The 26,575-nt window shown below is 43.7% G+C and overlaps 1 protein-coding gene across 4 annotated transcripts; it reads right to left on the bottom strand.

Moving 5' to 3' along the window:
- Positions 1-853: 853 nt before the first annotated feature.
- On the bottom strand, positions 854-19,419 carry LOC146203257 (ribonuclease P protein subunit p40-like). 4 transcript variants are annotated; one of them, XM_084588624.1, is made up of 7 exons: positions 19,401-19,419; positions 15,386-15,527; positions 14,711-14,779; positions 9,846-9,944; positions 5,820-6,165; positions 1,898-2,038; positions 854-1,219 (listed from the first exon to the last, which is right to left on the bottom strand). In XM_084588624.1, exons 2-7 carry the CDS (start codon positions 15,471-15,473, stop codon positions 1,045-1,047), a joined length of 918 nt encoding a protein of 305 aa, XP_084444750.1. In that variant the 5' UTR covers positions 15,474-15,527; positions 19,401-19,419; the 3' UTR covers positions 854-1,044. The 4 variants fall into 4 exon arrangements, with proteins under 4 accessions (XP_084444750.1, XP_084444747.1, XP_084444748.1 ...); XM_084588621.1 differs by lacking the exon at positions 19,401-19,419 and adding an exon at positions 16,178-16,510; XM_084588622.1 differs by lacking the exon at positions 19,401-19,419 and adding an exon at positions 15,939-16,020.
- Between the last annotated feature and the right edge of the window lie 7,156 nt (positions 19,420-26,575).

A 26,575-nucleotide genomic window follows, 5' to 3' on the forward strand; every position in this document is an offset into this window, starting at 1 on the left:
TGTGAAGCTTCAAAACATGCACCTAACTTGCCACCTACCCAGTCGGGCTTTCACTTGCTGCTTTGTCCGGCAGGAAGAGCAGCCTGTCGGATCACCTTCTTGGCTCGCATCTGTGACAGATGTACTAGCAGTAGACAAGTCTATCTCTTCAATTCCAGAAAAAGCTAAGTGTGCATACCATTAGGCCAGTAAGTGTGGCAGCCAATGGAAATCCATCATATCCAACATCGGCTGCAGATATTTCTAATGAAAGCCGTGAAGGATACGTCGCTGCAGTCTATGCACATGGAGAGTAATTAACTGTAGAAATAATACTAGCAGTATGGTGCTAGTATATATACCTGCTGGGACAAATGGCCTCATCCAATGTTTTATTTTAAAGCTAGGGGACATTGTTGTAATTTATTCACAGTCATCTTTCATTTACCTACACTAGGCATGATGTTTCAGACAAAAACCAAGGAAGCAGAACAGAAAATGCTTTCTATTTCTGCCCTAGAGCGAAAGAAGTTGCCATTGCAACTTTTTTAATTGATGATTTGAGAGAGGAGAAAAGGCCTAATCAGTGTAATTAATTGCAAGTGCAAAAATGTGGCAGATACACAGGGCAACTGAATGTGCTCAATAGCCAAACGGAAGTTGGTGCCCACAGCTCTTAGGGCTCCTTTCAGTGCAGGTCTTTAGTTCAGGAGGGTCTTGGTAATTAAGAGAATAGAATTGACTGAATTCGTTTCAGAGCATCGCTCGAATTTTAATGCAGCAAATATACAGTTTGTGTGTTTTTATGATGCTGATGCAAGATTTCCAGTGATGATACCATGTGGCACAGAGCAATACCATCTGATCAATGTGCAATGTGAGAAGGCCAACGTGTGAAGTATTCAAAAGCATTTTTTTTTTTTCTAATGTTCACTACCCTAAACCATGGTACTGATCCAAAACACGAAGAAACTGGCTTTGCCTTCAACGGAGATAACCTTCAATTTCATCTTTTAACTGCAGCCTATGATGAATATAATGTCTGCCCGGCCCTTTTCCTTTTTGTCACTTTGGAGATCTAAAAAGACAAAGGTGTCCATCTTGTGTGCAAATAATACTGAGTTCTGAAGCATAGCTTAACAGCAGACTCTGACTGTTACTCGTTATTCGAGTTGGATCACTATCAAATTTGTGAAGCACTAGGCCAAAAAATGGTAGTCCTTCTTGAACCATGTATTGTCTGCAAAGAGAAAATACAAAAAAATGAGCACCACATACAAAAAGTTACCAGCAAAAATAGAGGCATCCAACCTCTCTTGGATTTCACGAGTTGTCCCATTCAACAAGTAATCTTGACCACCATGTCTCTCACAACATTAAGATTCTCCTTTCTAAAGCTTCCCTGTCATTTTAAAGAGACTATGAAATGATATTTATCAAAGCTAGGAAAAGTGTACAAGTGATTGGTATTCCGTTACTTGTTACTACAGTGTAAAAATTTTAAGTCAACTTTATTAACACTGAAGATATCGGGGCTTTCTTGGAACGACGCAGAAATGTGAAATTAGCAGTGAAGTTAGTGCTTGAATGAGTGGGGGAACTTGCTTGGAATTTTTCAGTAGCTAAAATCATCACAATAGACTTTTTTTTCTTTAAATACCACAGTACAAGTTGTTTCTGCTTGCATGTTGAAATTACAAGCAGTTATAGAGAGCCATTATCATACATTGAAAGTCAGTTATTCTTCCTTATGATACAACAAAAGACATGCCATCACTAAGCAAATAGCACATCATTCTGGCAGTGGAAAAACCACCCAGATTCACTGCTTTCACCTGGCAAAATGTACTTCCAAGGAAGCACTTAATCGGATTTTGCTTACAGGCCACATGTCAAACGTGCATACATGTGCATTTACCTCAGTAATGACAGAAGCTCTATGGCAGAGGTTGGAGTGAAGAAGCCTCTCCAATCAGCCACAAAGAGGCGAGATACTTCTGTGCTTGGCTCAGGGCAATGATAGCTACTAATGAATGCCCCTCTTGCATCATTGTCAACCCTGCAAGAAATAAACATGTATTATAGTCAGGACACACAATTCTCAATGTCAAGTGGTTATGTAAAAACGGTAAATAGTGTCCACTGCTTTAACAGTAAACATTAAAGGAGTGGGGACGCCATATTTTAGTTGTGTATTTTTTGTTCAGAATGGTGCAGAAGACACCAGTAAAAGATTTCCAGATGGAATTCCCACCTAAGCTCAGTAAATAAATTAACTTCCGGTTTTCCTCTCATTTTATTTCAGTTCCAGTTATTTGTTTATTTAGTCATTCCGGCTATGCCCCCAGCCTGTGGTCCTTAGAAAGCAATTTGGTTTGCATGACGAACGAAGAGTCGGTTACAGCAGTTAAGACTGTGCACATTTGTAACCGTTGCTTTGCTTTGCTTACTGCCAAGCAGCCTGTTAAGGATATTTTACTTAAATAATGTCAAATTCTTGACTACAGCTTGCTTTGCAATTGCCAAATTTTATTAAAGAAAGAGGTTGACCTGCTGATAATATTTGTAAACAAGAACAGCAGGCATGCTCCCTCCATTTATTCTTGCAAAAACTTTGTGGCCAAAATAATGCAACTTTAGTGGCAGTCCACTGAAAGCATATGTAATATGATTCTTGGAGTACTTGAAGCCTTATGAAGGGACATGAAATGACTTTGATGATCATATTGTAACAAATCTATAGAGGTAGTCTCTGTGAGTATTCGCGTCAAATTTAAAAGCTCTGAATGGACCCTATAATTTACAAATAATTAAAAAAAATTAGCTTTTCACACCAAATTAGAGTGATACCTGACTGTGCATTCTTAGCTTTTCATTCCCTCTGACATAGAATGGCCTGGGCAAGCAGTCTCATTAAGCATGCTCAAGTAACGTGGGTGGGATGGGTTTTTATAGCAGAATATTTATAGCCCCAGATTTTGGTTTCTCAACCCCTTTAAGGAAGTAGAGGAGGAGCATCATTTTTAATCATTATCATCAGTGTTAATGAAGCTAGCTAAACAATTTTGAAGTGCAGTGGCAAACATGGAAACCAGACCGCCCATACTGTTTTCTAACCTTAATAAATATTGCTTCATGGCCCTTTATATGTACAGTTACGCCCATAATAATATTATTGCTGATAAAAATAATAAACTTTTCTCCCACCTTAGCTACCAAAAACTAGGAACCATCAAATATGTAACCTGGCAAGTACTGTCAGTTTGCTGGTGCACAAGCAATAAAACCTTCCTCACACCTCTACGTAGCACGTGATAAGAGTTAGAACACTACAGCATGCTCCATATTATTTTGGTTGCAACTCTATGCATGTTATTAAAATCAACAGTAGTTGACTATAAGCATGCTGCAGCTTGAGGTCGTGATCTTGTGCACTGCTCATCATTAAAAGGTTACATGTTTGCAAGCCATGACTGGTAGCCTTCCAACCAGTAATATGGTTAAAGATGTATAAACACAACGTGTTTCAGCCTTAAAACAGCATGATTTGAAAAATTAAGCATAGCCACTTTTCACTGCCTTTTCTCAAACCTGTTTCCTAAGCCAGACTGAAAGAACTTTACATTTTCTTAGCTTCATCTTACATACATTAGATATGTGAGTAGTTAAAGGGTGTGCAAAAACAGCTTCAATTTATCTACGGAAATCAAACCTTGTCTCCTTAAATGCTTCTAACATACTTAAGTATATCGAACATGGGCATAATAAACTATTGGCTATATCAAACCCTGATATTTTCTAGTGAATACATACAATTTTCATTTTGTACAGTGAACACAGTTTGATGTAAAATGGATATGCAACCCGTCCAACACCACTAAGCAGTGCCCACTCTGATGGCAGACGGAAGGTGGCAGGCTTCACTGCATTACGCAAGTGGTTGGTGGCGGTGCAGAAAGCGCTCACACAATGGCTAGGCAATTGGCATAAGTTTGCACAGCTGGTTTCACCTCTCGCTTCTGACGACTGCCCTGGAAGCAACCGACGAGGACAGCTGCAGCCTTGCAGTAGCCATCATGCAGTGCTTTCCCGGTGTACTGTTTTTCATGCGACAATGGTGTAAAAGTGCAGCAGCCACCCTAGCTGTGCTTGAATTACTGCCGCTGCATGCATGCTGGTGGCAATGTGCAGAGAAGCCAACCTAACTGGTCTGATTTTGATTTCTGCAGCCACCTTGAAAACAGCACTATAACTTCAGAATAGGCTTCTCCCTTCTCTTTGGTAATGGCCAACTGAATTGCCATCCCTCCACTGACTTAATTATGATGCCATTATGTGCATTTTGACAACATTTTATATGTTACGAATTTTGGATACATAAAACAATGTAACAATTTTAGACCAGTCTGCTATAACGAGGTTTGACTTATTGCGGCCTTTTCCTGCTCATATTTCTTAACAGGTCAACTCCTAAACTGCTTAAGAAACCAGTTTACGAGATCCCTGCAGAATTCACTCTTTAAGTCTAGCATGAGTTTGGACACGTTTGCAATGCTCATTAAGCCAGTCATCTGATTCATCACTATTTTCCAAGTGCACCAACATTTTTAAACACTTTTGAGCAATCCAGGATGAAAGCGGCTCGAGCATTTTGGAGCTATAAAATAAAAGTTTTGGAGCAAATGGATTATGTTTTGAAATGTGTTTGTAGGCTCAGGTGCTTTTAATAATGGCCCTTTTTACTTCCTAATTTACAATAAAAGCCAATTTCATTACATTTTATTCAACATTCAATGCTTTGCTGACTATGCATGCATCTCTTACAAAATATGACAAGATGCGGGTGGATCGCACATCGCTGGCATTGCGATCGTTTTCAGCGCCGCGAAAGGCTTGCAGCGGCGCGCTGCCGTGAGTAGTTGGCGGGCGCGCACAGGCCGCACATCATAGACTTCGCGACTGCTAGTTGCGCTGTACGCATCGCGAGCAGTCTGCGGTGCCGCGCGGCTGGCTTGTCGTCATCTCTTGTCGTGATGCGCGAGAAGTCCTCGGAAGCACGCATCCCGCGTGTCGCCGACGTCGCGATCGCCTGTCGCGCTGTGTGCGCCGCGAATGGCGAGCTATGACCGCGCGACCGTAATAAACCTTCTCAGATGTAAACAGATATACGCGACTGCCTTTCCTATGCTTCTGCATACATATTTTCGTTTGTTTTGATGATACAAATGTTTGGATGATACGAATATTTTCACGACCCCGTGAGATTCGTATCATCTAGGTTCTACGTATTAGGCTCAGAATGAGATGCGTTATATTTCTGCCACCTGTGCACTGCCATCGTTTTGATTATATTGGCCTCCATATTGTGCATACGCAATTCACATGAGGCCAACACCTTGCTACACTCTTCACAATCGCTAAATCAAATTGCATCTGATCGCATTTTTTGCAGGCAATGCCTTTAATGTTCCACTATACGGCAAGGCCGTGTTCTGCTAAATTTGATGGCAAAACATTGAGGCAGCCGGTCTGGAGCACTTTTTTAACTATATTTGGAGCAGCATGGAGCAAGGAAAGCAGTTTGGAGCAGAATGAAGTAAATGGAGCAGCACTTCCACTCCTGAGCCATTTCAAACCATGTCATCTTACGTCACCATTTCATTTTCCGAATTCTCAATCTCTCTCAGCCACAATGGACAAAACCAACCTGGTAGCAGCAATTATACTGTTAGAAGTTTTATCATTATGATATATTAAAAACAAACATGCAACCACTGGCAGGAAAAGCTAGCTCTTCATCTCGAAAATTTTCAGTATGATTGGCAACATAAATGACCCACCTTGAGCACTTTGAGTTAACTCCACAGACAACAGCTCCAAGCCACTCGTGAATTGAGAGCAATTCCTCTTCTTGCCATTCCAAGGTCGTCAGTGTGGCAGGAACATCCTGACACACCTCTGTAGTAGAGCGATAGCTTGGCTTGCATGTTGTGACGGTATGGCCAGAATGGATGAAATAAGATCCACAGGAGAGGGGTGACAGGCCTACATGCTCTGGTGGAGGCTCCCAGAAGACAGCCACATCTTGAGCCACAAGATCACCACATCGCTCAAGGGAGCGCAGCGTATGCTCATAATTGTTTTTTCCGGGGCGAAAGCACTGCTTCTGCATGTCTATGGTTGACCCTGCAGAAAATTTCGCACATAACATTTATTGCCAGACAGTGGAGTTATAAAACTATGGAAACAAACAAAAAGGAGACAGCAACTCCTATGATGCAATATTCTAGGTAGACCAGTCAATAAGATATCACAACAAAAGATAACTTTTTCCTCTTTCTGTCTGATCTGACTACATGTTTAGCACGTCAGCAGCATCTTCTGCTATTTTTACTTTCCAGAGAAGTGATGAAACACTCAACAACAACAAAAAAAGTTTTCTAAGCTCTTTCATATGCTTTAATTAGCATTTCGCGCAATAAATCTCATCAGTTTCCACCAGCATATTGCCCGACAGCATAAGAGACAGGCATCTACTTTAAGTCTTTATGGTCCCACCTTGCATGCTATTATTTATAAACACTGTAAATTGATGTTATTTATCCCAGCTGACAACCATGAAGAACAATCTTACCATCATTTGCCCTACTTTCATGATAGCTGAAAAATTTCCAATGCCTCTTTTTACGTGTTCCTGCCTATAGTCCTCCCACTCATAGAAACAAATGACATGTTTATGTTTTCTTTAAAACTGAACCCATGGTTTAATTTCACAAGTTGCAAAATGCTTGTTTTCATGCAGACAAAAAGCTTTTCTCAATAGAGATCAATGAATGCTGTTGATGATGGCACTGCCTGCAGTTCTGGCACGATGACTACATTAGCACTTTGGGGCACAAATTGTGAAAGACAAAAAAACCATTACCTCCATTATAGGTGAGCTTATCACTGCTGATAAAATATGGGAAATCATTATGTTGTTTATTGCTAAAATTTGCATTTGGTCCATTTCATGCCGGTTTTCCAAGGTGTGTGAAAGAAACAATTCGAAGGCACAGGAGCAGTAGACTTTTTTCTGTCTAATAAATGCCATGACTCCCTTGAGTACTTTTTGAACGCTAAATGGAAGTCGCATATTCTTAGCCCCTTTTCGTTCATACAGTTTCCTTTACATGATGCTAAATATTATGCACCCCCCCCGAGAGTGCTACCTAAAGAAAAACAAATGGTATGTTGTGAATTTGAGACATAGGGTGTTGAAGGTCTATAAACACTAAATTTAATTGCATGTTTTCTTCTTTCAAATGACACGTTAAACAATAAAATACACCAAGGGCTCTCAAACTGGGTTCTATAGATCAAGCTGCTTTTGTGGGTTCCACAAGCACCCCCCACTACTACTTTTCCAGTCCCACACCTTGCTATGCGTCGAACCAGCCACAATTCCTTGTAGTTTGCAAGCTACTTTACAGCGTTTGCTTTTCTTATCCCAGCTCGTTCCTCAATTTTGTGGCGTCAGTGGCAACGCCAGGGTGAAGTTCTGCATCTAATGAGCACACTGGCACCGAAAATATACAGTATCTGCCGAAATAGAAAAATATGTCTACTCCACGCTACCACCCGAACAGAGAGGAGCAAATCGCCAATGTAAGTTGGGAGAGCTGCCCCATGATTCTGTAAGCACCCCAACCAGTCGAGCTGCTAGCGTTGACCAAGCGTGCAAATGAGATGGAAATTTGGTCTTGTGACAGCAGTTTTCTGCATTCTTGTTCTAGATTTTGAGATCTGAGCATTAATGAGAGGTGGGCATTTAATAAGAAACCAACTGTTTCCAAAGACCAGAAAACAAACAGAAGCTTAGAAAGGTGAACTAAATGATAGAAAAACCAGGCCGGGTCCATGCACAAGCAAATGCGCTTAACTGTGACAACAAAGTAAAGGGGGGCCTTGGCACATGCTGATGGTTGTTGGGGTTCCTTGAGGCAAGAAAGTTTGAGAACCCTAAAATACAAGGAGCAATGTGGTATTTACCCGTGACCACTAAATAATTTATACCTGTCACCAACCAAACGATGGCTGTGACTCGAAATTAATGCTTAGGTCATGTGAGGCACAAAAAAACCAGCAATATAATTGACACATAGTACTGTATCACTTAAACACCTAAATCTGTCTGCCTGCTTCAGGAACTAGAATGACAACACAATATATTGGCACTTATATTGCTTTTTTTTTTTTTTCATGCCTTACATTAAACAAACACTGACTACATGTCACAGCCATCATTCGGCAGATAAAGCCAAAACTGAAACAGCATCAAGAAAAAAATTCAATTATAAATTATTTAGCAGTCATAGGCGGATACCACGAGAAGATCCATGTACACTAAGTCTAATTCATCGTTTTTAAGAAGAAAAAAAGCAAGCAAAAGTTTTTTCTATAGGCCATTTTCAAGTATTACGCATAACACCTATGCCACATAACACTCCTCAAAGGCAATTTTCGCAAAGATGTCTCATTTTGCCGCAACAGCAAAATGTGTAAAGAGCTAGCATAACGCAATTAAAAAATGCAGTTCACAGGTGAACCAATTTAACTTTCAGCACCGCCAGCACCGTGTAAGGTGCGGGAAGCACAAGTTTCAAAATTAGAGCACTTCATTTGTTGACACTAGAGTTAACAAAAGAGTTGAAGCTAGAAAATTATCTTCAAACTTTCTCTGAAGGAGGACTGCTAAGAGTTCTCTGGTGAGCAAATCAAGATTTTTTTCATCATCCTGGCCACCACTGGAACTTGCCTTCACTGCCTTCAATGAACTTGCCTTCAATGAAGATCTATCCGAAAACTGGATGTCGAAAACCTTTATATTTATTTATAAAGGGTTGTTAAACATCACCAGCTGCCTGTATTTTCTCTTGCTTTCAGTTGTTTATGCTGGATGGCACTGCAATCATAGCTTCTTTTGCGCTGCTCTTTTAGGTTTTAAGTGCCTTGAATTAATACCTTAGCAGTGAATAGCCCTTTACAGGAAAAGTGTGGAATTTACCCTATGCAGGTGCACAACATTCACCTCTGAACAAATGCACCTGACTCTCAAGAGCCCTTGAAAAGAAAGTTCTCACTCTCAGATATATAAACAATATTTCGATATATCCTGGCTCACATTTACATCCCTTTTATTAAAAACAGACCACAGATACAACAGAAAATTGCTAGAACTAAAAGGCTGCAGAAACATGCCACAAGAAATGCGCCTCAAAATGCCTAGTCATGTGAATTATTTGCCAGACATAATTGGCTTATCACTTTCAAAACATGCAATAACGCATCAAAGAGGACAATAGGTATCACCTAAATAGAAAAGCAATTCAACAACGTGCCCTTGAGATGCAAAGATATGGAACATCACTTGCTTGACATGCTTTTCAGCCATTATGTGTGAAGCAATTGTGCACAGCAGGTCGGTAACTTCAGAAGCACAAGCCAAGCGCAAGTTCTCAGGGTCACTGACACCCTTTTGTGAAAGCTGAGGCTACAAAAAACGTGGTTTTGTTTTCATTTACATCTTTGATTGGCCAGGATATTTGCATTTTTTTTCTATTCATTGCAGAGATCGCATCGTAAAAATGATGTAACATTAAGGGTGTTTTTTGGGGGTCTAAAAGGGAAAGAAATCAGGGACCTCATTTGCATTTTTTTAGCAGTGCAGTAACTTTTTCAAGTAGAAAACAAGATGGCATTGTGCTCAAAAACTAATCAATCATCTAGCTTCTCGTTTTTACCACAATGCTTCATTTAGTGTCCCTTTAAAAATAAAGGATTGAAGTTTTTGCACTAAACAACAAAATATTCATCACTTTTCTTACCAAAAACACAATGTTCTTTGTAATTGCCTGTTTTTGAAGGACAGCCTTCAAGTCCTGACATCCGAAACAGATCTTCCTGCAGAGACAAATGAAGTCCACCTGAAAACAGCAGGCATAATAAGGAGCAAGAAAAAAAAAATATCAAAATGAAATGTGTGCATTTTAAAATTTCAGGTGCATTGCAAAAGTGAATAATTAAACATTTAGTTCATAACAAAAATGCAATATTCCTAAACAACAATGTTAAGTCAATCTGCCTCCAAGTTAGAGTAGAAACATAAAGCACAACTTGAACCTTGACAAGTACACAGCTTGGCACAGCCTCCTCCAAAATCAAACCAGCAGGAAAAGTAAAAAGAAAACCTTATAATAACCACCTAGAAAGAAGTTCTCGGAGAAAGTTGGTTCATGTTTTCAAAGTGAAATCCTTTTTAGCGCAACACATAATAGCTCCTACCTTGTCACCCTTATGTGTTGCACTATTCCACCTTGAAAATAAAGTTACTCTATCCATATCCTACATTTTTTATGATCTCATAAACAATAACCATGTCACATTCTGCATTTACCTTACAACTATAACTTTGTAATACACAGTGTATCAAATTTGATCAATGCCCCTAACTGTCAGACTATTTGCCATTTAAACATATAGTCCGACAATATGCACCAAAGAATGACTTCTTTTGAATGCACATCTCTTAATTATACTCTTAGACACAGAGCTCATATTCTGTGATAGTAACATGGCCCAATTTAATGGCCTGAGATATTTTCATGGCTTACTAACGCATTTGAAATACCATCACGAGGATGTTATTTTGTGACATGGTCACATGAGGTGGACCATCGTTGAAAGTACTTGGCAAAAAAGGGGCAGAACAAATCACTAAAAAGGCTACAGGAAAAAACTGATGAGGAAAGAAGCATGAAGTGCTAATCATACTGACTTCATAGGTATACTGGCTAGTATTAGAACTGTGGTTCTTTTTATGATACTAAAATTGTAGTAAATATGTTTACCACCTTTAACCTTAACCATCTCAATACATTTTGATTGAATTGACTCATTATTATAAGAAAAAAAAGACATCGTTTTTTTTTTCTTTATCTACATATCAAAGTTAAGCTACTCAACTGGAAAGGTGCATGCTTATTTCTTAGATCTTGTTTAAAATTTTATTACACGCAAACAAGAAAAAAAATTGCTGATTAGGAACAAAAATTACTAGAACTGTAAATATTTGCTGCAATACAATAACCAGTTAAAAAACAGAATTGTGAATAAAAGAAACGAACTCAAATTACCTAAGCATGTATGAGGGATTTTCAGAACTTAATGCCCCTAATTTTTTTTTTTCTCAAACACTGTTTATTCAAAGTTAATGAAATAAGTAAAGAGTACAGCCGCATATCTGCTGAAACTTGTTACTCTTTAATGTAATCTCCATCAAGTTGTATGGCTTTGCACCACCAATGAACTAAAGGCATGCGTGCCTTCTTTGTACCGGCATTTTTCCCTCTGGTGCAGCCATGTCTTCATGGCACAGATGACGCCCTCATTCTAAAATCTAGATCTGCGAAGGTGCAATGATGAAAATAGATGGTGCCAAATAAGGACTGTAAGAAGGATGGGAAAGTATAGTCCAGACAAATTTGGCAATCGCTCCATTTGTTTTCAGGCCAGTGTGGGGCGGACAACATTACCAGGGAGGAAAGCTGGCACAGAGAAAGCCTGCATTCCCTTGTTCCCTGGTGGCACAAAGCCCTGTAAGTCTTTACAGCATAAAATGGTGGGCTAGTTGGTTAGACCTAGCTTCAGATTGGTTAGACATAGCAACGGCACAAGGCCTAGAGAAGAGAAGCACTATGTTTGTCCCCTTCTCTCGTCTAGACCTTGTGCCGTTGTGCTTTATCGCCTGAAGCTTGTAAGTCTTGTAAGCTAACGGATATTACACTGAGAAGTAATATAGGTCCGGAAAATATGTGGCTGTATCCTTTGTGAACTTCTTAAAACTTGAATAAACAGTTTGAGAAAAAACGATGGGGAGCATTACTTTTTGGACATCCCTTGTAGTAACTGAGAAAATGGGTCTTAAATATGCCTCACAATATATGGGAAGCAGCACAGTGTAGAGCATGTGCACAGCTTTTAACACACAGCTCATACACAGCACCTTTTCTTCAATGTAAGGTTATTCGTATTAATGTCCTCTTTGAATACTGGCTACTATAGGGACATTACAAAATCACCATAGGTAGGGGTGGAAGCAGGCTTGAGCATTTTGGAGCAGCTTTGGAGCAAAGAAATGTTAATTTTGAAGCATTTGAATTAAGTTTAGGAGCAAGTTTCTAAGGATAAATGCCTTTGATAATTGCAGTTTTCTCTTTCTAAAATACAAAACCACCAATCTGATCCATTTTTATGCAAGTTCAATGTCTTTCCAACTTTGCAGTCAACTCTGGCAAAACAAACAGCCAAAGCATGCCAAGATAAATGTAACACACGCTGGTCTTAGCAACAACTTGGAACAGACTAGTAGTAAACGGAATGATTGCTGGTGCATTTCATAACTGAACCTAAAGCATTTGCTATTTTGATTTCAAAGATTCAAATGTCGAGTCTACCACTTCGATGTGCTCAAGCAGTGCCACTAATTTAGAGTTCAGATTATCTTGTGCATATCCTTTTCGATCCTATGTCTATGCTGATAAATTCCTGAGCATTGGTCAGCAGTGCCATTAGGAAAGATAGATGGCACTAATCCTTCAGCTTTTTTTATTTCACTGCCTCCTGCCAACAGTCCTTTCCTTGCTTGAGCAATGCTGGGGCTCATTTTTAACTTAGTCGCATAGGCCCTGTATGGCTCTCCAACACTCTTGAGAAGCAAGCTTCCTAATGACCGACACCTTTGGCGTATCAACTATAACATTGCAAGGATGATTTATCTGCTGTAGGCCTGGCAAGCATGCCATTGACAAAGAGGCTCGATGGTGAAGTCTTGTTTTCACAACAGCGCCATTACAATAACTCATGCAGTTTGTGCAGTCGGACAAGTTTCCTAACAGCTCACAGTATTTTGTGCTATCTGCTTCGTTTGCTGCTCTCGCTTCTCTCTCTACCAGCAATTCAAAATGCTGGGAGGAGGTGCTATGTCAGATGCATAGCACAGTTGTTTTTTTTCGCAATCACCTGTGGCTCATAATAAATATACTTGCGAACAAATATTTACTTATTAGCCTTCATGGTTCCCTCCCTTACAAAAATTTTATTTGTATTAAGCCCTTAAGCCCAGTGCAAGATGCGTTATATATTTGCCCCCAGTGCTTTGACATTGTTCCTGTGTTTTGCTAAATTTAATAGCAGAACATCGAGGCAGCCAGTTTAGAGCAATTTTGGAGCAATATTGCATTTTGAAGCAGGATGGAGCAGAGAAAGCAGTCTGAAGCAGCATGGAGCAAATAGAGCAGCACTTCCACCCCCTTACATAGGAGAAGAGAACCTGATATAATATATTACTCCAGGTTCTCTTCTCCTATGGTGATTTTGTTATGTCACTTGGTATATTAAAACCCAAAGACATATATATGGATACTGTTGCATACACAAGTAAGTTAAGGTAGACAGACTCTACGGCTTTGGTGCCTCATTTTTTCAGTTATAACACACGCGCGCGCACACACACACACACACACACACACACACACACACACACACACACACACACACACACACACACACACACACACACACACAACACACACACAACACACACACACACACACACACACACACACACACACACACACACACACACACACACACACACACACACACACACACACACACACACACACACACACACACACACACACACAAGAAAAAAAGGTACTTCTCAAGAATTTTACATTACATTTTATTTATAGAACCGAGTAACTTGAAGCTCTAGTCTACTCATATGCTGACAATATTTCTACCTTGATTATTAATGCGACAGTATTACTTCGCTATGTTCACAGATTTCTGTCTGCAGGCCACGTCAGCAAAATCGTTCCACAGCAGTTGCGAGTAATTGAGAAGTGGTAGAGGTTAATTAGTGGTGTCAATCGATAGAGGGTGACGTACTGTCGTGTCCGAAAAATAATTAAATAAGTTAATTAGGTAATAAATAGAGGCAAAAAATTTAAAGGCAAAAATGGTCTCATTAGCCAATGGCTTGATGCCGTATTTGAATGTATCAAATACTAAAATAAGTCATTAAATCAGCCAATTAAGGTGACGTCACGCAACCGGAAGTTGAGCCGAAAAAGGGGATAGGAAGGGATTGGTGAGCAATTAGAAAATAACAAAGACTAAAATGGATAAGCAAGAAGTGAATTAATATGATGTCAAGGATGTGACATAACGAAACCGGAAGTAGAGCCAATAAAGGGCATAGGAAGGAACTGGTGCACAATTTGAAAGTACCAAAGACTAAAATGGGTAAACAAGAAGTGAATTAAACAACTAGAAGCAAACAACAGCAACATCCGTGCTTTCGCATTACTCCATGCAGATTCTGCAGTGGTCTTTAATTTTTTTTTTATTATTTGCTATGGAAATAATTAGCACATTTGGTTTTCTTTGTTTCACTGCTTCTGTAATGAGCCACAGAAACTCTCTAGCTACAGACTGTGATCCATCTTCTTTTCAGTGAAAAATAAACCTTGTTAGCTCACTTCCTCTCACCAGCCTACCCGCTCACCCACCCACCCACTCATTCATTCATTCATTCATTCATTCATTCATTCATTCATTCATTCATTCATGCATCTTTACTCAAAACAGAGAAAAGCAAATGGCAGCGTTGTTGAAGACCACTCACCATCTGCAGTGATAGCCACACAGTTCCCATGGGACACACTTGTGTTGACTGACAGCAAATGCAGTTTACCTATAAAAAATTCATTTAAACAGAAAAAGCTAGATAAAACAAGCTGTAGTGTCCAGTAGCTCACAGATGCTTTTAATGCACAAATCCTTCAATATTCTGCCAAAAATATATTGCATCTCTAGCTCCCTTTCTACAACAAGTAGGTCAGTATTTGACTGAAAGCACAAAGCTTTTAACTTACTCTTTTGTACCTTCACAGGACTGAACCTGTCCAAAAGATTATTGGGCTCGAAACTGAGATATAAGCTTGAAGCACATGCAACACATTTTGGCAAGAGGTGCTGAATGGTGTGCAAGAGCTCTAGAGGTGATCTACACTCAAATCATAGTGGCATTCATAGTGAAGACTAACATCACAGCAAAAACCTTTACATTTTAGTAGTTCACGTTTGTTCCACCCACTCAGATTTGCTCTGTGGAACAGTCTCGTGATTTAGTACAGTGTAAGCTGGTGCAAACTATTATGTATTATCTAAACAGTCCTTCTGCTTTAGTATTTCCTTTTTTTTTTTTTTAATGTACAAGCCCCATGAGATAACAATGGCAGAAACTGACTTGTGTGCTGAACTAGTTTCATGACTTTACAGAAAATTGCTACTAACGTACCCTGTCTTACAAAAGATTCCACTAAGTCCCAGGCCACAAGGTCTTTTGCAGGGACATTATGCACAACTTGGTATTCCTGGGCAGCCATCAAAGCGTGTACCTTCTCGGGAACCCATGACACCCCTGGAAGCACTAGCTGCACCTAAAAAATGAAAATATGAATAACAGTTAAGCTCGTGCAACACAGTCTACGTTTACTGCAAGCGAACATAACACTGTAAATACGATGGCATATCACTTGTTATATTATACTCCAACTAAGCTTTGTACCAACATGTTGATTCCTGTCCTGAGGCATCAAGCAACTTAGCCGGAGAGGTAACTACTTGCACTAAATCAGTAAATCTCACCTCAACAATCTGTCAGATAGAATTGCTTGTTATATTAGCGATCAGAACAAGTATACAAGCAGCAAGTTTGATACACGGAACGACAAAGGGATCAGTCATCCATTCACTACCCCTTTTGTATCCCTTGAATATAAAGAGCAGTCAAAGTTCTCTCTCTCTCTCTTCAATGCGCAAACGAAAAGCGTGGCGCCTGGCACCCATACCGTCCATCTTTGCTAGGTTCAAATGCCCCATTTCCTTCCAGCTTGCATTACATAACCACAAAAAACGAAACGCGCCCAAAACACTGCCTAAAACATGCCTGTACTGTATCATGAGCACTTGTTGAAAAGCTAGACAGTTATCCAATACGCCAAATAGATGCGAGAAGTGAGAAGCGCAACGTTCAAGTAAATGAAAAGGAGTTTCTTTTCTTTTTATGACAACTAAATGAGATTCATACGGCATGAATGAAGTTGCATCTATTGATGGCTTCTTTCCAGCGACTGCTGGAGTCTTCAATATGCGACAGCCAGATGTCAATGTCCCAGTGAAGGCATGGAAAGTCTGGCCACATGCTTCAAATCACCTCCGCCAGAAAATTACACAAATTTTTCACAGTATCTTCACGCAGATTATGGTTATGTCGAAATATGGTCTCTCTAGAGCGGCCCAACGATATGTGCGCAGAAATAAAACTGCCTTGATACACCAAAGCGTCCCGCAGCAGTTCGAAGCGTCTGCTTCGCAACAACACGCTGCCGTTTGGCTTGCTTTCTTATGACTTAGTTTGGATACATGCGGTTTGCTCCGCATGCTACCACTGCTCCATGCATAGAGTTTCTTACTCTTACCTAGAGGCATAGAGTTAATACAAAGACTCTAGAGGGAAAGCTGGGCAGGGAAACGAGCTTCTCACTGTTCGCCGCCATCATCAAATTTATCATTGTGGCCAGCACAGTTTCTGCTCACTGCGTCAAAAATGAACAAAGGTTTTAAAAACCGCTGCCGATAACACAACTGTAGGAAATTTCTATACATTGTTTTCAAGTTTCAAGCATATTATATAATCTTTCAGGCCCCTTCTTGGCCATAAAGGAATGATGTAGAACAATTGGAAACCATGTTTGCGAGCAGACGTAGCAGATCAACAGTAAACACACACGAGCACCCTTTGACATTTACTGTATGCAGCACTAGCCATATCCCGGATACACCAAGGGCTGTTGCTGTGGAATTCGTCACTGTTTTTTTTTTTTTTTAATATACTGTGGTCGTCGTCTTGCGCCAAAGCAAATTTCTGACATATTTTCAGGTGATCGGGCACAGAGGAGATGCATGTGCGCTCGACGGACGAAATGCATGCGAAGCGCGGAACAATCGCAGGGATAGCCGGCCTTGCGATAACAACTCAGAAGAATCAGGACACCTATCTGATGTTACAGTAGGTACGCGACGCAATATATCACAAGAAATGCTCCACACGCGACGATTCTGCCGTTGTTTACAGCACCTACTGAACAGTAGCCGCCCGCCGTCGGTTAACTGCACGCCGCCATCTTCCCACGATCTAAGTTGCCAGCTTCAAACCATCTTCATGTGCCAGATTTAGCAAGTAAAATTCATCTGGCAACGAATGAACAGTGGGATAATGGCGGCAATCACGCGGTCACCCCTCGAATGCATTGGGTGAACGGGCAGCTTTCCCTCTAGAGTCTTTGTATTAACTCTATGCCTAGAGGGAAAGCTGTGCTGCCGTCTATGGGCGTTTACATGGAGTTTCCAGACGGCCAGTTCAGCCACCATGGGCGCTCAAAGCATCATGGGTCGGTGAGCTACCGAGTGCAGAACTACAACTTTTGGCCAAAACTAATGCAAAGATAAACGTTGTTTTACCATAAATAATGTCCTAAGATTGAATATTGTGACTATAAATGGCAAAAAGAGAGAGAAACAGAATGCCAGTGTGAGATTTATCAAATATAAGCGATGGCTCTTTCTCCTATTGGCTTAGTTTTGAGCAGCACAAATACCAATATTTCGCACTTAATATGCAAACTTTGAAATAAAAAAACGTTATAAAAATATTTATGGTTGCGCAATCACTTCAGGAAGTTTTTAGTGGCATTTCGGGAAACAGAAACCATTTATTGGCGACGTCTGCTTTTGAGCCTTCGCTACTATGGCTTTCGCGGTCTATGTACGCACCTTCAAATGATGATGATGACGAAAAAGAAACATCGCAGTAACGCCACTCCACGTACCCGAGAAAAACCGACTGTCCCGCAACAAGTAGCACACCGGCCCATGATTCTTAGCGCGCCCATGGTGGCTGAAGTGCAGCGCCCTCAGCTTTCCCTCTAGTTAGTCGAAGGAACTCTATGGCTCCATGGAGGCTCCTTGGCTATCTCGTAGCGAAAGGCGCACTTCTCACTTCTGCTTTCCACGGTGTACCTATTAGGCTGAGATCTAATTTTCTGTATACCAATGTCGTTTGTGGTATATTAAGATCATTTGCTGCGGCGGCACGGCTAGCACATGGTAGAAGAACATGGCTAGCATGGCCAACATCATGGCCAATGTTAACCAAGGGTCTTGAATATTTGGGGGCTGGGATTTAAAAAATTCCTATGCAAAATCTACTGCCCCATTCGAGCTGAAATAACGTTCACAAAGTAGCAAAATATCGTCTACATTATCTGATAAGTGATTCAGCATCGGTACTTGCCTAGATTTTCTGAAATCGAGAAAAAACTGCTCTCGGTGGCGTGCACAATTTTCGCAGAAGTCGAAAAGCTATTTTGACATGATGCGTCATCTGTCGAGCATTGAGACAAGCTCCATCCCGGCCGTTGGCGCGCTTGCCTCGCTGCCCGACAGATGACGCACCATGTCAAAACAGCTTTTCGACTCTCTTCTGCGAAAATTGTTCACGCCGCCGAGAGCAGTTTTTTCTCGATTTCGGAAAATCTAGGCAAGTACCGATGTTGAATCACTTATCAGATAACGTAGACGATATTTTGCTACTTTGTGAACGTTATTTCAGCTCGAATGGGGTAGTATATTTTGCATAGGAATTTTTAAAATTACAGGCGCCCCCAAATATTCAAGACTGTATATAGAGGCGCGATGTAGAATGCTTCTCCCAGCTAAACCATGTTAAACCGCGGAATCCTCGCAGTTCAAAGTTCAAATTTTGCACATAAATTGTGTTTTGTTGCTAGTATTTTTTAATACCAAATCTGTTTGGGGTACTTGCCTGATTCGATGAAAAGAAGTCATGTTCCCATTTTATGCGGCGGCGACGACGCCAAACGAACCGCTGCCCCAGCGATGGTACTGGTGACGCCACCTCATGCTGCTTACAACTTAAACCTTCTGCCAAATCAGACAGCGCCTCCTAGCGCACCGCAAAACCAGGCAGCACCTCCTTCCGCAACGCAGATCAATTGTGATTCGCCCACCACCATCAGTCGACACAGTCTGCAGCACTGGCCGCTCTCACGAAACGACTTGACGCTTACGAAGCACAACAAGCCGCACAAGAAAAGATTTTAACACAACTTGCAACTGTCATGACGCAGCTTACCGTCCTCGACACTATTAGCAGCCAACGTAAGCAACTCAATAATGCTCAAACGCAACTCACAGCCGAACAACAGCTTATACGGAATGACCAGGCTCACCTCGCACAACGCCTAGACGCTCTAGAAAACGGTCCTCCCGCTCCAAAGCGTCCCAACATAGCTGCGGTCGATAAACATCCGCCTCGCCCCACCGATTAACATGGCTACCGCCTCAATCGAAACCGTACCTGATGTCCTTCAGTGGAACTGCCGAAGCCTAGCAACCTGTGCGCACGAACTCAATCTCTTGTTTGAGCGCATAGGCTGCCCCCCAATTCTCCTTTTTCAAGAAACAAACGGAACATCCCCTGGAATCCGTCACTACAAGGCACTTTATTCTCCAAGTATCATGCATACGCCTCGTTACCAAAACGCCCCTGTAATCCGCGCTCAGGCTGCTATATTTATTCATAAAAATACTCCCCATGCCCAAGTTGACACATCCGCGTTCTGCTCACTGCACCAAGAAATCGTAGCAGCGCGAGTGCGATACAACCGCAAACATATTGTAGTTGTCAGCGCATACGTCAGACCCCACGCAAAGCCTCACGAAGTCAGTTTTGACTGGATACGGAAACTTCGCGACGCTCATCCTAAAGACGAGATGCTCATTGACGCGGGGACTTCAACGCGCAGCATCAAACATGGGGTTACAGACGCTCCAGTCTTCTCGGAACACGTCTGCACATCACATCCACAGAGGTAGCGGGACTATACCTTGGCAATGACACCGATTATCCGACACGACGAGGCATGCATCCTGGTCAACATGATACGTCTCCGGATCTGACCTGGCACTCCAACAACATTATCCAAGATTGGCGATGTGGCCCTGAAACAATGGGCAGTGATCATTACCCTATATGGATACAGCTCCAGTCCAATCTACGCCGCCGCAAACGAAATACTCGTACCGTCAATTGGAAAAACTTCCGACAGGCTTTAGACGATCATCTCGCCGAACTGCCAGTCGAAACACTCCTTCAACGCGCCCGTGATTCAGCCACTGCAATCACACAAGTAACAGAAGACGTACGTTCCTGTACCTGACCCTCACCTGCTTAACCTATGGGAAAGCAGAAAACAAGCCGAACTCGATTATCTCCAATCTGGAAGAGAATACAAAAAGCTTCTAAAACTTCGTCGCCTCACTGCTGAGGCAAGCCGCTATAGCAAACGCCTTAGCAGAAGTCGATGGCTTGACTTTTGTAGCACTTTATCCTATAGGACCAACACCAGCAAGCTGTGGAGAGTATTCCGGGCCATGAACGGCAAGAGCAAATCCGCAAATACCGGAGAAACCCTTCTCCTCCGCACTAGTCAGACTGCTACCGAGCTTGAACAGGAGGCATATCCCGCACTTTTTTTCCGCAACCCGCCTCACCACCCCCACCTGACACCTATGCACCTGTTCCATCCACAGACTCTACTGGCATTAACGCCCCCTTTAACACATATTTGAATTCGAATATGCTCTTTCACAAGTTAAAAAGAACAGCGGTCCCAGCAAAGATGGCATCACTTGGAGCATGCTCCGGAACTCCAGCACACCTACTAAGGAAAAATTGCTTGACCTCATCAACCAGCACTGGGATACGGGCTGCCTACCACCACATTGGAAACACTCGGTAGTCATCCCCATTCCCAAGCCTGGAAAACACCCCACGCAACTTGCCAACTTGCGACCGATCTCTCTAACCTCAACCGTCTGTAAGCTAATGGAACGCATGGTCACCAATCGACTTACACATTACCTTGAGACCTCAAATTACTTTCACCCGTTCCAGACTGGCTTCCGCCCTCAGCTAGGAACACAGCCTTTATCTTCTACACACCAACCTGAACAGAGCACGCCGATGGTGCAAAGGCCGTACCATACTCGTAGCTGTCGATTTACACAAGGCGTTCGATACCATCAGCCATCAAGCCATTGTCGACGCGCTCATCCACACTGGCGTTGGAGCCCGCGTCATCACATCAACTTTGTGAAATCCTTCCTGAGTAATAGAACCTATGAAATTCAAATCGATACCAATCACACGGCACAACATTTTACAAACCGCACGGGTGTGCCTCAGGGCTCAGTCATTTCCCCCACCTTATTTAACATCGTCATGGCGAAAATCGCATGGCAACTAGACAAAATCGATGGCCTATGGTTCACAATATATGCGGACGACATCACGCTCTGGACCACGTACCGTAATACGGCTCGAGAACAAACGGAGACGCTGCAACTAGCACTAGATACAATCGAGATTGAACTTCATTCTACAGGCATGCGTCCATCCCCAGAAAAAACTAAATTTCTGGTCATACATCCACCGCCTCAACCATCAACCTACCCTTCATTGTGGGAGACTTCAATGCACACAATGACATGCTTGACCCAACAACAGATCGAGATGGAAAGATGCTGCTGGAATGGATCGACCAGCAGGGAGCGATACTGGCAAACACAACAGACAAGTGTAAGGGAAAGATAACATGAACAGCCAACAACAAATCTTCCTCAATAGACTACTGAATCCTTTCCCCAGAGCTGTTTGGCAAGTTGGAAGCTATGGAAATCGACGAATTAGGTGACCGCAGCCTTGGCAGTGACCACAACAGCATCCGGCTCACTTTTGGTGCGACAAACAAGAAGCCAGTTAACACAGCCTACAAAGGATCTCAACAGCTAATACCTGGCCGCCACATCGAGAAACTTGCTACACTCCTAGAGAAGAAGGCAGCAACCACTGATGTCGAAGCATATGAGGACTTTGTACAATGGATAGCAAGAACAGCGAGGATGGTGTGTAGTAAACACACAAGGACACAAGGCAAGCGGAGGCCAAAAAGCTGGTGGGATGCAGAAGCAGCACAAGCAATCCAGAGGCGAAAAGAATTATGCCGTAATCACAGACATGCCTTACGTACAGGGGGAGAGCAAGCGGTGGTAGATGAACTTTGGCACAATTACAGAGCAGCTAAGCAAGAGGCGGCAGTCATTGTACAGAAGAAAATTAACCACATGAGCTCTCGACTTCTGACTGAGCTCAGGGAGGCTGGCCCTGATGGTGCACGCAAATTCTGGCAACATATAAGAGAGGAGGCGAAACCATCAACCTGCACAGAACTTGAAGACCAAATCACAGGTGAAATCTATTAGGAGAAAAAGTGTCTCCAGTATGTGACCACATACATGGCCCTTAAGCTGGGAGCACAGCAAACCAATACGTCTGTATTGGAAACAGCGTCGACAGTCCAGCCCGAAAACAGAGACCTAGTCACGCCGAGAGCTAGACAGGGCCATAAAACGCATGAATGGTCGCACAGCAGCAGGCCTGGATGGCATCCCCATCCAGTTAATAAAAAAAGCAGGGCCCAAGACCAGGGAGCTCCTGAGAGATGCCCTTAAAGGCCCACTGTCCACCCTCCGGTCGAAAATATTTTCTTCCCCGGTGACTGTGAGACTTCGCCCCTGGAACGCAAGGCCGCAAAATGTTTTTGAAAAGAGTAACTAATAACGCAGTTACAGCCACCGCAATCACCCGATTCTATCCTGCCTCTCTCCTTCCGTTCCCTCGCAAAGGTTTTTCACTCTCCTGCCCGAGGTCGTCTAGCCTCCGCAATACAAATTCCCCTTCCTCCTCCGCGTTTGGCGGGAGGTGGGGCGTGGCTCTCCGCGAGCGCGAAAAAAAAACGGTCGAGGGAGCGCGCGCCGCTGGATTCAGTCTGGCCGTGGCGAGGGAAAAGTGCGCTGCGAGCGGTAGACACCCATCCTTCTCCCGTCAGTCAGCGAGACGGACCAATGGACGTCGTTCGCGGTACGTACGTCATTATCGGGGCCCGTCGGGCCAGCGCAGGAAACGATGAAGCTGGCTTTTCAAAGGAGAGCATGAGGGAGCTTTGAATTGTATTTTCGATGCTTTGCGGCGCGCGTGTCGCTGTAGAATTTTGCACAGACTATCTCCGGTACCTGATCGAAACACTGGGCTCCTTTTCTTAAAAGGGCCTTCCCTGGACAGTGGCCCTTTAACGTAGTGATGACATCAGCCTCCATCCCTGAAGAGTGGAAGCATTCTAGAGTCCGGCTTGTGCCCAAGCGAGGTGGCGATAAGAAATTGGCGAAACACTATCGCCCTATCACAGTAACACCGGTACTCTACCGTCTCTTTGCCCACATCACCAACTCGCGGCTTCGCAGATGGGCAGAAAACTCGGAGGTGCTTGGAGAGCTACAGAATGGCTTCAGACAAGGCCGCTGCATCGAGGATAACCTTTTTATTGTCACCCAGGCCCTCGAGATTGCCGCTAAAGAGGACAGGCAGCTACTGCTGGACTTCCTTGACATCTGAGGCATACGACTGCATTGACCATTGCACCCTAGTGGGCAGTGCTGAGGAGTATCGAGATGCCGGAAGAATGGCTACAGCTGCTGAAAGCCATATACGCACAAAATTGGGCTGTCATACAGTGGGACAACATGGTGTCGGAGCCGGTAACCGTATCTCGTGGTCTTAGGCAGGGATGCCCCATGTCGCCCATACTTTTTATGCTCTATGTGCCCCGTATGACAAAACGGCTTGCAGACAGTGGTGTGGGTTTTGACCTCACATACATGAAAAATGGTATTTCCCAGCATCGCCGCATCCCAGCCCTGCTGTACGCTGACGACATCGTTTTGATAGCGGACTCAGTCCCGGACCTCCAGACCCTGCTGGATATATGCTCGGAGGAGGGCTCAGGCCTCGGCCTGAGTTTCAACGCCAGGAAATCGGAGCTCCTGGAGCCCATAGTATTAAAGCAGGAGGCGAGAAGCCAACCATGCGACTCCAGGGAACCGAGATTACCTGGACAACAGTATACAAGTACCTCGGCGTCGAACTCACCGCAGAAAGAGCGTATCTGAGGGACTATAAAACAAAGCTCCGCGCCAAGGCATTGGCGAGGAGAGCGCTCCTTGGCTCCAGGGCGCTGTGGACGTTCAGCCGTTTCGAGGTTGTTAGGGCCCTGTGGAAGTTGGTGGCCGTACCTGGGCTCACCTACGGAAACTCCGTACTGTGCATCTCTTCAGCTACGCGAGGGGCCCTCGAGGTCCGCCAACGTGAGGCTGGCCGCCTTGCGCTGGGGGTCCATGGATATGTCACGAACGAGGCCGTACAGGGCGACCTCGGATGGTCGTCCTTTGAAGCGCGTGACACCACTGCCAAACTTGCCATGCAGCGTCGCCTGAGTGCTCTGCCCGACGGTAGATGGTCAAGGGAGGTGTACAGGTACATCATACTTAAATGCTTCAACACCAAGTGGATGCTCCGAACTCGGAGGCTGGCCGAAAAGTACGGAAATCTGCAAGCCGGCCTGTCAGAGGTACCCCAGCCTGCGTGGAGAAAGAAGATCCGCAACCAGGTTCGGGAAGAAGAAACGGAGAGATAGCTCAGAGAAACACAGGCGAAGTCATCTCTGGCGGTATACTCCAGTGCCAAGCATACCATCACTAAAGCAAACCTCTACGACAACACACGAGGTAGCGGGCTGCTTTGCGAGGCACGGAGTGGCGTGCTGCGCACAAGGACAATACGAGCCAAATACACCGAGGGCTTGGATACCAGGTGCCCCAGGTGCGGCGAGGCCGACGAGACCATCCAACCTGCATGTAGTGATCGAGTGCCCAGAACTGCGACGACACCAATGGAGGCGCTTTTGACAGCACTCGGTCTACAGTCGACGTCACCACCCGAAGAGACTAGGGCAGTCTCGTACATAATAAGTCGAATATGCTATGCCACACCGTTCCTCAACATCAGGACCAATGAAAAAGATAAGATAGACGCACTCATCAGGCGTTGTGTCAGGAGGGCGCTGGGTCTACCCATCTCCTCTTCTACGGAACGCCTGATAGAAATGGGAGTGCATAATAGCTGTACGGAACTTGCTGAAGCGGTGAGAATCGTCCAACATGAGAGATTAAGTAGGTCGAGCACGGGTCGAACCATCTTAGAATGGGTGGGTCGAAAAATACACAGGGGCACAGCCGACAAGGTTGCCCTATCGCCACAATGTCGCGAGAACATCATTGTCCGTCCTCTCCCCCGCATCATGCACTCAGAATACCACAAGGAGAGACGGGAGAAGAGAGCAGAAGCACTGGTTAAAAGGGCAAAAGAATTCAGAGTAAAAGAAGTTGCCTATGTACGCTGCAAGCGGCCGATCAGGGGCGGCAGTCGCCGCGGTAGTCGATGCTAGCGGCGCACCAGTCGTCTCCGCCACCATCCAAAGCAGAAACATAGGCACGGCTGAAGAGGTCGCAATAGCGCTCGCTTGCGTCGGAACGAAGGCTAGATTGATCTTTAGCGACAGTAAAACTGCTCTCTGGAATATCGGAAAAGGCAGGGTCTCGCAAGAAGCCGCCCGAATTCTAAAAGCTGCAGCTAAAATCGATCGCAAAATCACCCTAATTTGAGTCCCAGCACACACGTCCGTCCCCGGCAACGAGGCGGCCCATGATTTAGCCCGAGATCTCTACTTCCGGGCAAACGCGGAGCCGCCCGACCATGGTCCGACTGCCAGGCGATGGACGAACGTTTGCAAACCTATAAAGAAATAATCGAAAATTATAGATTAGGAAGACGTCTGATGCCGCCACCGGATCCCAGCTTAAATAATAAAGAGTCCATAGCCTGGCGGCGATTACAAGCCGGAAATTTCCCGAACCCTGTCTGGTTGTTTCACACCCAGATAGATGAGAGAAAAAATGATAAATGTAAAGCCTGCGAAGCGAGGGGGACCCTCGACCATATACTTTGGGAATGCCCTAAGTCTCCGGGCGCTAGGGACAACATTAAAAGTAGAGAAGCCTGGGTAACCCTGCTGCGAAGCGACGTCCCCGGTGACCAGCAGAAAGCCGTCCTCCTGGCGGCTGAGGCCGCGAATAACCAATGTACGTATATTCGCCAGTCCTTAGTCGCGGAGGTTCCAGCCCCCGTTCCTCAGGCCTGCGTATCAGGAGCGGGGAGTAGGGGGCCTCCTAAATCGGTGGAAATTAAAGTTTCAATCAATTAATCAATCAGACTACGGCAGTCATGAGGGCAGTATAGAGACTACAAAGCGCCGCCTCGAGGACTGGTGGCGCAACAGAGAAGCCTGTTAAATTTCTTCTTTCTCTTCTTCGGACTATTTGACTGGACATTTAGCATATAATTTTCTCTCACTCCTCAATTTTTTCTACCCGTTTCTCCTGGCCTGATCCA

The sequence above is a fragment of the Amblyomma maculatum genome, chromosome 1 (genome assembly GCF_055883805.1).
Source record: "Amblyomma maculatum isolate TAMU_Amacu chromosome 1, ASM5588380v1, whole genome shotgun sequence".
In the NCBI taxonomy this organism is placed as follows: Eukaryota; Metazoa; Arthropoda; class Arachnida; order Ixodida; family Ixodidae; genus Amblyomma; species Amblyomma maculatum.

Coding starts and splice junctions, on each gene's coding strand:
- LOC146203257 (XM_084588621.1), bottom strand. CDS start 16,291: ATGTGGCCAGACTTTCCATGCCTTCACTGGGACATTGACATCTGGCTG. Junction 14,780..15,385: donor GGAATCTTTTGTAAGACAGG/GTACGTTAGTAG, acceptor AATTTTTTATAG/GTAAACTGCATTTGCTGTCA. Junction 2,039..5,819: donor GTTAACTCAAAGTGCTCAAG/GTGGGTCATTTA, acceptor TATTTCTTGCAG/GGTTGACAATGATGCAAGAG.